Raw genomic sequence first — 15,144 nt, forward strand, 5'->3', positions numbered from 1 at the left:
TCTTTTCGGTTACTTTTTTTTTTCTTTAACATATTTGAGCTCACTGCAGCTTTAGAAATAGAAGGAAGTGATTCAAGATTTTCAGAATAAATTAATTTTGCTCTGGCTAATAAAAAATAATAGAAATTTAGTCTATATTTAAATTCTGATGAATCAGAAAAAAAGAATGGAAATTTAGTCTGTTTAAATTCTGTAGACATCACAAAAATTTCAGTTTTATTTGTTTCAGACCATTTTAGCACTCTAGAAGTATGCTTTAATGACTCAATAAATAGTTGAGTACCTACTAACTACAGAGTACACAGACACACAATTAAAGCATTTACACAACTACTTCTGAGGTGATAGAGGAAAAACCACTGTCCTGCACATAGATTTTTATTATCCATTAATATATTAAGTTTATTGAGCAACTTCTATGTGGAGATAGGGTGCTCGTCATTGTGATTATAGAGATAATAAAAGTCAAGTGCAGTGACCGTAAGGAGCTCCAAGATACGTGAAATATTACTATCAAATGGGATAGGGCTATGAACAAGAGTCTTATTAGCTCACCTTGCAGTGAGTGGTCAGGGTAATTGTACCCTCTGCCAAACCATGAAAGTAGCGTCCCCATGATCATAACTTGTTCATCAGAGCCAGGATGGAAGCAAGCTTTTTCAACACCTGTTCCAAAATAAGAGAAAGAATATGAATAAATATGAAGGAACCAGAATCAAGAGAGTGACATCCTGGATCACACCAGTATGGAATAAGAAAAGCATGGGATCCAGAAAACTATCACTGGAACTGCAAACCCAGAGAGCAGAAAGCTAGAATAGAAAACAGATTACTCTCTTGATAATTGTGTTGAGCTGGAACCCTATTGTATTTCATTTATACCGTGACTCACATAGTACTCCAAAGTGAGTTGCTAACAATTCTCAACAAATTCATTAGGTGGCTTCATCAAATCTCAAATCTCAGAATCTTTGGGTTATTACAGCTGCAAGTTTATGTAACTGTTGTGGCCACAATTCTGGGTCTGGGGTGGACAAAGTCCTTGGGCCCACAGCTGATGTTCACCTGGTATGTACCAGTTCTTTTGCATTATTTATTAACATGCTTCTATTCTGACCTCCCCAAGCCCCTGAGTCAGTCCTGATGCTCCCTAGGATCTACAGGATCTCCTTGTAGCCCAGGAGCTAAAGGATGAGTACCTGGAACAGAAGACCTTCAGGGCTCCAAGCCAAAAAGAAAAAAAAAAGTCACTATGAACTATAAATTACTGAGAACAAGTGCCAGGCCAACAGTTCATGTCTTAATGGATATTATCATATAGTAGAAGCTCATATGAGCTACTCTTAATAATCTTTTAATTGACAGCACTTAGGAGAGACCTAACACGTAGCAGGGGCTTAGTAATTGAGAGCTGTTATGATTCAGATGCACCCTCAAGGAGTCTTCTTCCTACTGAGGAGACAAACATGTAAACAGACTTAGCTACATCTGGAGAGAGTGGTCCATGAAGTAGTTCAGTGTTCTCTGATTCCTCTCTGCCTATCACAGCATGTTGTCATCTGCCCTGGGATGTTGTTTCATGTGTCAGAGCCCTCATTTCTATTTGTGGGCAATTTTATTCTTTCTTGGTATGACTACTTAATGTTAATGGCAGAATCTTTACCTTTTGTTTTGCTAAGGAAGATTCATTTTCTCCCGTAATGTCCACAAAGCACCTCTGCCATTTGACTCCCTGTGGGATTGGTGTCTCTGTTTTCAAGGTGCTGCAGTGTCCACTCTCTCTCTGCTCTGCAGTTCTTTGTCCTCTGGACTGCTGCCCTGAGCCTGCCCATTCTGTGTGCTCTTTCTTGCTAGTGTTATTACAGTAGGATGTATCAGGTTGTTTTTTTTTTTTTTAATACTATTCCTTTTGTTAGAAAGAGTATGCTTATGGGGGGTGGAAATAAGGATGTCTTTATACTTAGATCACTTGAGGTCTTAAGCTCAGAGAATTTCCTTTAAAATCATCACAGGCTCCATCACAGTCTTGTGGGCAACTTGTCTTCACATGCAAAATGCAGAGGTTCACTAGATTCACTACATCAGGATTTCTCAACCTGAGCACTCTTGACATGTGGGGCTGGATAATTCTCTTGTAGTGGGCTGTCCCTGTCCTGTGCATTGTCAGATATTCAGCAGCATCCTTGTCCTCTGCCGACTAGATTCCCATAGAAACTGCCCAGTTTTTTTTGACAACTAAAAATATATGTAGGCCTCTTTGCCAAGTATCTCCTGCTGGGGGCCAAATCACCTCAGGTTGAGAACTGCTCTAAATAGTAAACATGTGAAAGTAGATTGACAAACAAGTTATAAAATGTGTTGACAAGCAAAGCTAAAAACATTTGTGATAATGACAGCGGTTACTTAGCGCTTACTGTGGCCCAGGCATTGTTGTAAAGCTCTTTTCATGTAAGTAACCAAACCTGTAGACTGACTTTCCATTGTAGCATTACTATCCACATTTTATAGACTAGAAAACTGAGGCACAGAGAGGTCATGCCACTGCTAACTGTCAGATTAAGACTCTGAACCTAAGCATTGTGATCCTATAGTCAACAATACAAACTTACTGTGCTTTTCTTGCAACAGAAATTTATTGGAATGTAAATGTACTTGGCATCATATAGAATATTATCTTTGGTAGGTGCTTAGTAAATATATGTGAAGTGAATAAATGAATATCTGTATCTAGGAAATTATTTAATATTTTAAAATAGTATTGAATAGATTCTTTAATTTAAATAAGTACTTTTCTCTGAATACAGTCAACTATTATCTATTAGACCAAAGCAGAGGGTCTCTTAGCATTTTTAAGTCTATTCTCAGGAATCTCTTGGAAAAGACTTGTCAAAGCGACAAGTCTTTAAAATCTCTTCTCATCTGAGCATTTGTGTACATGCTGTTGCAGGATTGCAATATGTCAGAATGAAGACTGATCAAACTGAGCAAAATATTATTTTCCAAAGCATCTGCTCTTGCCATATAATAAGGAAAAAGAGAATTCATCCTCACTCTTAAACTAGGTATGCATTCTCATGAAGTATGAGGCACACAGTTTGATAGTTTGACCTAGCTTCAGGATTTATAAAAAATTAAACATCTTTAACTAACAGGAAACCACTTTAGCCGATCAATCTTCAGGCTTTCATAGTTGGCCTTCTATAATAGGTAAGGGGGCTGGGCTCTAATGTTTGTTACAAACACATTACATCTGATTTATATCAAAGTGGGAAACATGTATTTATGATAAAATATAAAAACATAATATTCTCGTATTCTTGTTAAAGACTTTTTATTTTTTATTTTTTAATGGTCATAATTTTATTAATTCCATTTTCTACTCATTAAGTAGTTAACAATGCAAATATTTGAACTTCTTTTTCTGTTATAATTTATTTATTTTTTATTTTACTTTACAATACTGTATTGTTTTTGACTTTTTAAAAATGTACTTCTATGAGCCAAAAGACTGGAAGATTCTAGAGTGTCAGTTAAATATAATTTTATTAAAACAAGTAAAATATAGCCATAAAATAGCAAGAAGATAATCACAAAAGCTTTATCTTGCTAGTTCTCTTAAATCTCACATCATGAATTGCAATAATTTTCTTCCAGGACCATACATAATAAGTATTCTGGGACCATAAGTGTTTTCTTTTTGTTTAGATGATCTTTTAAAAATTTGAATGGTTTCATATTTTTTCCTTAATTTAGAAGATCAGTTATTTTAAGGACAATAATAGAAAGTATCCCAAATTTCTAGATATCATGTCATTAAAAAATGGGTAGTAGGGACTTCCCTGGTGGCCCAGTAGTTGGGACTCCATGCTTCCATTGTAGGGGGTGTGGGTTCAGTCCCTGGATGGGGAACTAGGATCATGCATGCATAATTACCATATCTTTTGTATACTATCTTTTGACTTGTATACCATATCTTTTGACTGATTCATCTATCAGTCAGCTCTAAGGTGGTTTCTGTCTCCTGGCTATTGTACATAATGCTGCTATGAGCATTGGGGGGTATCCTTTTGAATTAATGTTTTTGTTTTCTTAAGATATATATTCAGGAGTGGAATTGCTGGATCCTATGGTGGTTGTTTAGTTTCTCTTTTTAGTTTTTTAAAGAACCTCCATACCTTTTTCCGTAGTGGATTCATCAATTTACATTCCGAGCAACAGTGCACAAAGGTTCCCTTTTCTCCACATTCTCACCGGTGTTTGTTTGTTGTGGCCTTTTTGATGATAACATTTGTAACAGATGTGAGCAGGATGACCTCTTTGTGGTTTCGATTTGCATTTCTCTGATAACTAGTGATGCTGAGCATCTTTTCAAATGCATGTTCACCAACTGTGTGTCTTCTTTGGAGAAATGTCTATTTAGGTCTTCTGTCCATTTCTTAATCAGCTTTTTTTTTTTTTTGATACTGAGTTTTATGAGCTTTTAAAACTCATATATATATGAGTTATATATATATGAGTGTTATATATATATACAAGTTTTAAATATTTTGAATATTAACTCCTACTGGGCATATAATTTGCAAATATTTTTTCACATTATGTGTCTTTTCATTTTGGCAATGGGTTCCTTTGTTGTACAAAAGTTTTTAATTAGGTCCCGTTTGTTTTTGTTTCCTTTGCCTTAGGAGACAGATTCAAAAAACATTGCTGATTCATGTCAAAGATTGTTCTGCTCATGTTTTCATCTAGTGTTATGGTGTCTGATCTTACATTTAGGTTTTAATCCATTTTGAGTTTATTTGTATATATGGTGTAAGTAAATGTTCTAATTTCATTGTTTCACATGTAGCTGTTCAGTTTTTTCCAGCACCGTTTACTGAAGAGACTATCTTTTCCCCGTTGCATAGTATTAACTCCTTTGTCATAGATTGATTGACCATAAGTGTGTGGGTTTACTTCTGGGCCCCCTATTCTGTTCCATTGATCTAAGTGTCAATTTTTGTGCCAGTATTACCCTGTTTCAATCACTGTGGCTTTGTAGTATAGTCTGAATTCAAGGCACATGATAGTGCCAGTGTTGTTCTGTTTTGTCAAGATTTCTTTGGCTATTAAGTCTTTTGTGGTTCCATATAAATTTAGGGTTATTTGTTCTAGTTCTGTGAAAAATGTCACAGATATTTTGATAGGGATTGCATTAGGACTGCAGATTCCTTTGAATAGTATGGACATTTTAACAATATTATTTTTTTCCCAATTCATGAACACAGGATATATTTCCATTTATTTGTATCATCTTCAATTTCCTTCATCAGAGTGTCATAATTTTCAGAGTACAGGTCTTTTACCTCCTTTGTTAAGTTTACCCCTGAGTAGTTTATTCTTTTTGATGCAGCTTTAAATGTGATTGTTTTCTTGCTTTCTCTTTCTGATAGTTCATTATTAGTGCATAGACAAGCAACAGATTTCTGTGTATAAATCCTGTACCCTGTAGCTTCACTTAATTTACTGGTGAGCCTTAGTAGTTTTTTGGTGATGTGTAGGATTTTTTCTGTTTAGTATCATGCCATCTGCAAACAGTGACACATTTTTTTTTTTCGATTAGTATTTTTATTTCTTTTACTTGTCTGATTGCTATGACTAGGACTTCCAACACCATGTTGAATAAAACTGGCAAGAAGGGACATCCTTGTCTTGTTGCTCAGCTTAGGGAACATGCTTTTAGCTTTTCACCCATTGATTATGGTGAAAAATATATCATAGCTGACATATTTAGCCCATGTTTTTTTTTTGTTTGTGTGTTTTGGATGGTATTTTTAGCCTGTGTTATGCTGAGGTGTGCTTTTGTTTCCTGATCTAGGATATTTGTTTATAGTAGTAGAATTTGTGACTTCTATAATGAGTACTTACCACATATTAAGTGATCTGTAATTTACTTCTCATACAGTCTGGGTGTGCAGCATTCCTTTGCTATTAACAAAAGAGCAAAGTTAAATAACATGCAAAATACTAAATAAATACTAAATAGAATACTAAATACTAAATAATTTTCAGATTAACTGTATATAAAGTAGCTCAACAGTAGCTGATGAGTACCATAGCAGGGTCATTCATGCATGCTTTTTAGGAAAAAAATGAATTTGAATTTTTGGAAAACTGCAGAAAACAAAGCAAAATAGAATTCCTTAGAAAACAGGAAATGACTTTGTTAAGGTGGTTGGGAATTGTTCTCCAAATTCCTGGATAGAATTTGGGTGTCCCCACTTCAGGTTCTGAATTTGCCAGAAATCACTCCAACCAGAATTACTGATGATTTATATTCTATGAATCTATCTTCAAAAAAATAGCATGATTGACAACTGTAGAGCTAGCAGAAAACCTTCATTATATTTTACTTGAAAGTCAAAAATGATGGTCAGTCCAGAATACATTTTTCCATGACCTGATTTAAAACAAGTTGCTGAAATGAGTAGAAAGTCAATAATCCTGATTCTTAAAGAGTACCTTTTCCTTTAAAAGGATAATAAAGTAGTTTATTCATCTGTTAAAATCTGGCTCATATCAGCTCAGTTCAGTTCAGTTGCTCAGTCATGTCCAACTCTTTGTGAGACTGCAGAATGCCAGGCCTCCTTGTCCATCACCAACTCCCAGAGTTTATTCAGACTCATGTCCATTGAGTTGGTGATGCCATCCAACCATCTCATCCTCTGTTGTCCCCTTCTCCTCCCAGCATCAGAATCTTTTCCAATGAGTCAGTTCTTTGCATCAGGTGGCCAAAGTATTGGAGATTCAGCTTCAACATCAGTCCTTCCAATGAATATTCAGGACTGATTTCCTTTCGGATGGACTAGCTGGATCTCCTTGCAGTCCAAGTGACTCTTAAGAGTCTTCTCCAACACCACAGGTCAAAAACATCAATTCTTCAGCACTCAGCTTTCTTTATAGTCCAACTCTCACATCCATACATGACTACTGGAAAAACCATAGCCTTGACTAGATGGACCTTTGTTGGTAAAGTAATGTCTCTGCTTTTTAACATGCTCTCTGCTGCTGCTGCTAAGTCACTTCAATCGTGTCTGACTCTGTGTGATCCCATAGATGGCAGCCCACCCGGCTCCCCTGTCCCTGGGATTCTCCAGACAAGAACACGAGTGGGTTGCCATTTCCTTCTACAATGCATGAAAGTGAAAAGTGAAAGGGAAGTTGCTCAGTCGTGTCTGACTCTTAGTGACCCCATGGACTGCAGCCTACCAGGCTCCTCCGTCCATGGGATTTTCCAGGCAAGAGTACTGGAGTGGGGTGCCATTGCCTTCTCCAAATATGCTGTCTAGGTTTGTCATAACTTTTCTTCCAAGAAGCAAGGATGTTTTAATTTAATGACTGCAATCTCCATTGCAGTGATTTTGGAGCCCCCCAAAATAAAGTCTGTCACTGTTTCCCCTGTTTCCCCATCTATTTGCCATGAAATGATGGGACCAGATGCCATGATCTTAGTTTTCTAAATGCTGAGCTTTAAGCCAACTTTTTCACTCTCCTCTTTCACTTTCATCAAGAGGCTCTTTAGTTCTTTTTCACTTTCTGCCATAAGGGTGGTGTCATCTACATATCTGAGGTTATTGCTATTTCTCCCGACAATCTTGATCCGAGCTTGTGCTTAATCTAGCCTAGCATTTCACATGATGTACTCTGCGTGTAAGTTAAATAAGCAGGGTGACAACATGCAGCCTTGACTTACTCCTTTCCCAATCTTCAAGTAGCCTGTTGTTCCATGTCCAGTTCTAACTGTTGCTTCTTGAACTGCGTACAAATTTCTCAGGAGACAGGTTAGGTGGTCTGGTATTCCCATCTCTTGAAGAATTTTCCACAATTTATTGTGATCCACACAGTCAAAGGATTGGCATAGTCAATAAAGCAGAAATAGATGTTTTTCTGGAACTCTCTTGCTTTTTTGATTATCCATTAGATGTTGACAATTTGATCTCTGGTTCCTCTGCCTTTTCTAAAACCAGCTTGAACATCTGGAAGTTCATGGTTCATGTACTGTTGAAGCCTGGCTTGGAGAATTTTGAGCATTACTTTACTACCATGTGAGATGAGTGCAATCGTGTGGTAGTTTGAACATTCTTTGGCATTCCTTTCTTTGGGATTGGTATGAAAACTGACCTTTTCCAGTCCTGTGACCACTGCTGAGTTTTCCAAATTTGCTGGCATATTGAGTGCAACATTTTCACAGCATCATCTTTTAGGATTTGAAATGGCTCAACTGGAATTCCATCACCTCCACTAGCTTTGTTTGTAGTGATGCTTCTTAAGACCCACTTGATTTCACATTCCAGGATGTCTGGCTCTAGGTGAGTAATCACACCATCGTGATGATCTGGGTCATGAAGATCTTTTTTGTATAGTTCTTCTGTGTATTCTTGTCACCTCTTCTTAATATTTTCTGCTTCTGTTAGGTCCATACCATTTCTGTCCTTTATTGTGCCCATCTTTGCATGAAATATTCCCTTGTGTACCTCTAATTTTCTTGAAGAGATCTAGAGATCTCTTTAAATCTTTCCCATTCTATTGTTTTCCTCTATTTCTTTGCAGTGATCACTGAGGAAGGCTTTCTTATCTCCCCTTGCTGTTCTTTGGAACCCTGAAGTCAAATGGGTATATCTTTCATTTTCTCCTTTGCTTTTCACTTCTTTTCTTTTCACAGCTATTTGTATGACCTCCTCAGAAAGCCATTTGTCTTTTTTGCATTTCTTTTTCTTGGGGATGGTCTTGATTCCTGTCTCCTGTACATCATGAACCTCCATCCGTAGTTCTTCAGGCAGTCTTTCAGATGTAATCCCTTGAATCTATTTGTCATTTTCACTGTATAATCATAGGGATTTGATTTAGGACATACCTGAATGGTCTAGCGGTTTTCCCTACTTTCTTCAATTTAAGTCTGAATTTGGCAATAAGGAGTTCATGATCTGTGCCACAGTCAACTCCTGGTTTTGTTTTTGCTGACTATATAGAGCTTCTCCATCTTTGTCTGTAAAGAATGTAATCAATCTGATTTCGGTATTGACCATCTGGTGATGTCCGTGTGTAGAGTCTTCTCTTGGGTTGGAAGAGGTGTTTGCTATGACCAGTGTGTTCTCTTGGCAAAACTCTTAGTCTTTGCCCTGCTTCATTCCGCATTCCAAGGCCAAATTTGCCTGTTACTCCAGGTGTTTCTTGACTTCCTACTTTAGCATTTCAGTCCCCTATAATGAAAAGGACATCTTTTTGGGGTGTTAGTTCTAGAAGGTCTTGTAGATCTTCATAAAATCGTTCAACTTCAGCTTCTTCAGCATTACTGGTTGGGGCATAGACTTGGATTATCGTGATATTGAATGGTTTGTTTTGAAAACGAACAGAGATCATTCTGTCGTTTTTGCGATTGCATCCAGGTACTGCATTTTGGACTCTTTTGTTGACTACAATGGCTACTCCATTTCTGCTAAGGGATTCCTGCCCACAGTAGTAGATGTAATGGTCAGCTGAGTTAAATTTACCCATTCCAGTCCATTTTAGTTTGCTGATTCCTGAAATGTTGATGATCACTCTTGCCATCTCCTGTTTGACCACTTCCAATTTGCCTTGATTCATGGACCTGACATTCCAAGTTCCTATGTAGTATTGCTCTTTACAGCATCAGAGTTTGTTTCTATCACCAGTTTCATCCACAACTGCATGTTGGTTTTGCGTTAGCTCCATCTCTTCATTCTTTCTGGAGTTATTTCTCCACTGATCTCCAGTAGCATATTGGGCACAACCGACCTGGGGAGTTCATCTTTCAGTGTCTTATCTTTTTGCCTTTTCATGCTGTTCATGCGATTCTTGAGGCAAGAATACATATATTGCCCCCTTTTATGAGATTAATCCTCTACAATCTGTATTGCATATGTTTAAAAAGAAGCTTTTACAAGATACTGAAAAATGTTGCTATTGCATGTTGTATCAACTTTCTGGAAATGAAAATAAATGACTGCTCCTTCCAGCAGGCCTCTAACTGTTCATAGATATTACCTTAGATTTCATGGTTATAGTAATAAATTTTGTTATAGTGGAGAGGCATTGGGATTTAATCTCACTACACATTAAATACAAATGAAAGAAATTTTTATGTTTTATTTGGTTTTTGGATGCAAAAAACATGAAATCTGTGAGATGTTTAAGTCTTGGAGAGAACCAAATTTAGAATATAGAGCTCATTTGTAAAAAAAATCTTCATTCATTGCTAATGATCATCCCAGGTACAAGACTGTGCAGATTGGTATAGGGGGTGACTTTTCAGCCATCCACCATATTATAAATTGTTGGATAATTCTTTATGATGGAAATAGACACTGACAGATGATTACTGAGAGAGCAAAGTTTAAATTAGTGTTGACTGAGGAAATGATCATTGTGGTCCAACTGCAAATATATAATCTTCTCTGCTATATGTGAAGAATATGTGTGACTTTCTTACTTAATAGGTTACTTGTGCTTATTTTGTAGACTCAGAATAAAATTTTGTGAGTACCAAATGCTGGTCGACATTGCTCCCTTTCTGATTTCACTTCTGACCGTGGTATATTTTCTTTATTGTTCAGCCTCCAAAAGTCTGAGAAAAGTAAAAATTAGACCAGTGCTGTTCACCATAAAGCAAATAATAATTAATGAGAACTAAAAAATTATTTTCTCATTTTAAGTCTCCTAAAATTTACTTAAATATTTGTATACTGGAATTTTTAGACTATATTTGCAAGTTTTCTATATTTCAAAAATTGTTTCTTATTCTTTAGGACATAGCATTCTTAGAAGGTCTTAGTGAAAGTTGGCAGGGAAAGGAAATTATGGACAAATGAGTTAATTTTGTTTCTGATCATTTTAATAAAATTACAGTTTGGTCATGGAAAAAACTAAAATTTAGGGATGAAAACTCTTTTTATTTTCTTTTTATGTCAGTTATATGATAGCTCTAGTTACAACTAGTACAGAAACTTGGGAAATGACTGATTAATAGAAATTTTGATAATTATGTATATGCCCCATGTAAAATAGTTTATTGCAACAGTGATCTCTGAGTTCATTATATATTCTTCAGTGTATAGAAATTTTGCTGAGAATTTGATGCAGTGTCAGTTTTTATGAGTATTGAATATATCTACCCAACTTATGTTTCTTAACATAAGGTCTGAGCGCCCCCAACTGCATTTAAATAATTTCTAAGTTCTGAAGTTATCACTTTAAATACTTAGAAGACCTTATGTTAATTCTCTATTTCTCACAAATAAAACCAACCAAATTAAGTTGTATAATAGCATCCTTTCCTTTTTTTTTTTTTTTTGGTAGAATTTTGGCATTATCATCTATCTCTTTTTGATAGCTTGAGAATTAGTTATACCTCTGCCCAAAACTTAAAAAAAAATCAATATTAGCTCTTACATACAGGACTTCACTGAGTTTTTTAATGTTCTCCCTTGTTAGAAGTGCATGTAACAGCTTGCCATTGTGGTCATTGTGGTTCATTTCATTAAGCTTCTTGTTCTATCTGCTTTCTTGAGACTTGGGAAACAGCATTTTTCTGAGTGATTGTACTATATTGTTCCAAATATAAGGCCACCCAGAATAGAAGGCAACCTCCAACTAGAAACAGCTCAAATATGGAGAAAGGCTGGGGGCCCAGAGCCCGGCGGGTCTTGCAGTGGTGGCAAGGGTGCCGAGGAATAGGACGATGCCTGCCCACTCTCCCGGTGAGTGAAGATGAGTCAGCTGCTGATTTGCTTGTGCATAACCAGATGGATTCTGTTGCTAGAGGAAAAGTTATACTGGGGGGAGAGAACAAGTCTGCACACATGAAAGAAAGTCACTGTGTGTCCAGATCAGGGGAGGGAAGGCGGGAATAGAGTCTTTTATCTTCTAAACAGTCAGTCACCTTCGGTGCTTTCTCCCCTGAACCTGGGGGTGAAAGTTGAATAACCCCAAACATTGAAGAAGTAGAAAGGTACCTGCACCTTTTTTTTGAAAAGGGGCTTAAAGTCAGTGACCATGAAAATGAACTGTTAGACACCAACAGAAGTGTCAAGACCAGCTCAGAAAATTATTCCTTGCCCTTTCAAACTGACCGCTGACTCAAGTGGTGGTGTGTGCTCTGTGTGTGGTCATGTGTAGCTTGAAAACAAGCAACCCCAAAGCTGGGACTCTCATTTCCAATTTCAGTAAGATTTTTTTTCTTTTTAAATTCCCAGTCTCCTGAGTCAGCCAAGATACAATTTAAATAAGCAGGCTAAATCTTATTGAAATAAACTCCAAGGGACTCTTTTAAAATATTTTTTGTGCTAGTATTTTACCCAGTAGCATATTTAAAAAAATACTTCAGTGAAAACATTATTCAACTGAGAATATGTATTGATGGAGCCCAGAGCCTAGAGAAAGCACAGTTAAAACTCTACCAATAACTAGAAATCTAAAATTTTATTTTATAGTAACTAAATGAGATGTGACAGAAAGAATGAGGTGCTTGTTTCTGTCATAATCAAGAAAACTATTTAGCATCTATTAGTGTACAACTTAACCTGCATTTGGTAACCTTTGCAGCTACACAAAAACTACATGAAGTATGAACCTTTACCTTTCTAGTGATGACTAAGTCCATGGCTTGCAAAGCAGATTTGAAGTAGAGCTTGAATCCCTGAATAAATTGCCTGCCACCACCTCTTCCCCCTTCCCCCACCCATGTAGCTTCCATTGTAGCTTTTATGATGATAATGGTGGTGAAACCTCTTTAATAAAAGGGTTATGTCTTTCTGAATAGGCAGGACTGTCCTTAAGTCTAAACAATGTTAAATTGCCCAAAGGATGCGGTTTAGGGAAGCTACTTATCATTGATTTCAGAAATTCTCTTAAACCAAATTACCCTGAAAGACAGAGGTCCTGTGCCCAAGGGCAAAGAAGCTAGAATTGGACATGCCTACCACATTTTGCCAGGTCTGGGATTTGAAACAGGCTGGGCAGAAAAGGAAGAATTTGAAGGGAGTTTGTTGCAGAGGGGGAAGGATCTTGCCTGACAAGTTAGATTACCATTCAGAGGAAACAGCACTTGCAGTGGTGGAACCCAAATGAGACAAGGATGTGAACTCTGTATAATCTCAGAAACCTTTTCTGAAGAGTTCCTAAGGGTGGTACTGGTAAGGAAAGAGAATAGTAGAGAACCAGAGCTTTTCAGGGAAGAACTTCCTTTAGTTCCTCATTTGTTTGGAAATATTTGATTTCTACAAAGGAAGAGAATGTCCAAATTTGGTGGTTGGATAGGGGGCATGTGCCTGTTATTAATCATCTTTAAACTTCATATAGTTTACTTTCTGTTATTTGTTTTAGGTACTCTATGTCTGATTTGATTCAAATTACAACAAAACAAACCTTATATTTTTTTCCCAGAGAGGGTTGGGCTGAGATAATTGTATGTCCTATGTCATCACCTGCTATTAATTTCATCATTAATTACAGTGGCAAACAGAAGCTGGAAGGTCACCTAAATGTTATAATCCATGGCTTCCTCTCCCTGTTGGCTAGTGAGGGTGGGGGCAGGACCTGACCTATTGCATAGGAAAGAACATGGCCTCAGTTGGCTTGTGAGATGCCAAGGACAGCCTTCAGGGACATATAGATAGAAAGGACAGTGACGAGGGAAGGGAGAAGATATTCCAGATTCATTATAAATAATAATCTCTGTAAAAATCAATAGCAAGAGTTAATTTCCCTGCAGTTAGCATGGTTTCTATAAAACCCATACCTGTAACTATTGCTGTGCTCAGCTTCTCCCACCTATCCCTAAAATGAACAACATAGAAGCGTTCCTGTAGATGCTAGAAAATTAATGTCCCAGATCACTGTTGTTTCTCCCTACCAAGAATCTACATATGATGCGCCTTCCATGGCTCCTTCTCAGGGGATTAGATTCATAGGATCAAGTTAAAGGAAACAGTTATTAATCTAGTAGGTATGAAAAAATCTGCCTATTTGTTGATGAATAGAAATTAAAATCTCTCAGACCCTAAAAACAGGAAAATTCCCATTAGACTGTTTTTGCTAGGAGGGTAGATCACTGCTGTTCTTTTTCTTTCCTGATCCATTAATATTTTTCCCAAGGAACCCTGGAAATGTGACATTTTTACTTTTTCCCATTTCCTGTGTGGGCGACTGTGACTCTTGCAGGTCAAATTAATAATGCCCAGGTTCTGACTTCTTAGCAATTCAGTTGAAAAGTCACTAAACTGCAGATATGTAATTTACAATCTGTTTTTTTCATTTTTAAAAAGTTCATAAAATAAGAATTCTTGAAGAAAATGTTGCATATGGTTAAATCTCTTTGGGAAATGTTCCACCATAGGTAAGGGACACCATTTCTCCAATGTGATGTATCTGAATTTTCTGAGACATATGGAATATGGCATTTGTCATGCTGAGTGAGCATGTTTAACTCAAATGTGGGGTAACTCACAAATTCCCTACTCTTGAGTATCTTTAAGTTTCAAAAATCATTCTTAAAATGTTCTTAATGGGCATTCCTTAGGGGGCATTGCTTTTTTCAGTAAATCAGAGCTGACATCTGAAAATGCATAGAGATGGTTCTTGGTTACCTTTTTTTTTTTTTTTGTGCTGGTCAAGCAGCAAGTGTATTCCAATTAACAGGTTGATAGCATCTTATGACAGGCTAGAAAAAAAAGGCTAATTCTCATTTGGCAGTGAAATTGAATATTGAATGACATCTCTTCAGTTATAAACGACTTTTGTTTTAATAACAAAGTTGTTGATTTTCTACTAAGGGTTCTTTTAGGTTGTCATCTGGGGCTGATGGGAGTAACGGTTCACCCAACTCTCCAGCTAGCTTCAGTGGACATACCACACCTTCTCAGCAGCCTGAACCCGTGGTACACTCTCTTAAGGTAACCAACTGTGTACAACCATTTCTTCAGTACTTCAGTTGTGTTGTGGCTTGTTCACTATAGTCTGGTAATCCTCACGGTCTTGTTTTAACCATAGATACTTTATTTTTTGACCCCTATGGTATAAAATTTTTTTAATATTAAGTTTTGAAGAATGATTTTAATTTTATAAACTAATAGCAGGTTTGAGTACTTA

The 15,144-nt window shown here is 36.8% G+C and overlaps 1 protein-coding gene across 6 annotated transcripts in view; it reads left to right on the plus strand.

The window, feature by feature from the left end:
- The window catches only part of CCDC85A (coiled-coil domain containing 85A), a 224,331-nt gene that overhangs the window by 195,541 nt on the left and 13,646 nt on the right, over positions 1 to 15,144 (plus strand). For 2 of the 6 annotated variants that reach the window (XM_040224880.1, XM_040224876.1), the window contains exons 4-5: positions 11,622 to 11,756; positions 14,829 to 14,948. The exons of 2 other annotated variants lie outside the window; for them this stretch is intronic. In XM_040224880.1, the coding sequence (XP_040080814.1) occupies positions 11,622 to 11,756; positions 14,829 to 14,948 (255 nt within the window). The remainder of the gene's footprint in view (positions 1 to 11,621; positions 11,757 to 14,828; positions 14,949 to 15,144) is intronic. 2 more of the 6 variants (XM_040224881.1, XM_040224877.1) reach the window with 1 other exon arrangement.

The sequence above is a fragment of the Oryx dammah genome, unplaced genomic scaffold (assembly GCF_014754425.2).
Source record: "Oryx dammah isolate SB20612 unplaced genomic scaffold, SCBI_Odam_1.1 HiC_scaffold_25, whole genome shotgun sequence".
NCBI classification, from domain to species: Eukaryota; Metazoa; Chordata; class Mammalia; order Artiodactyla; family Bovidae; genus Oryx; species Oryx dammah.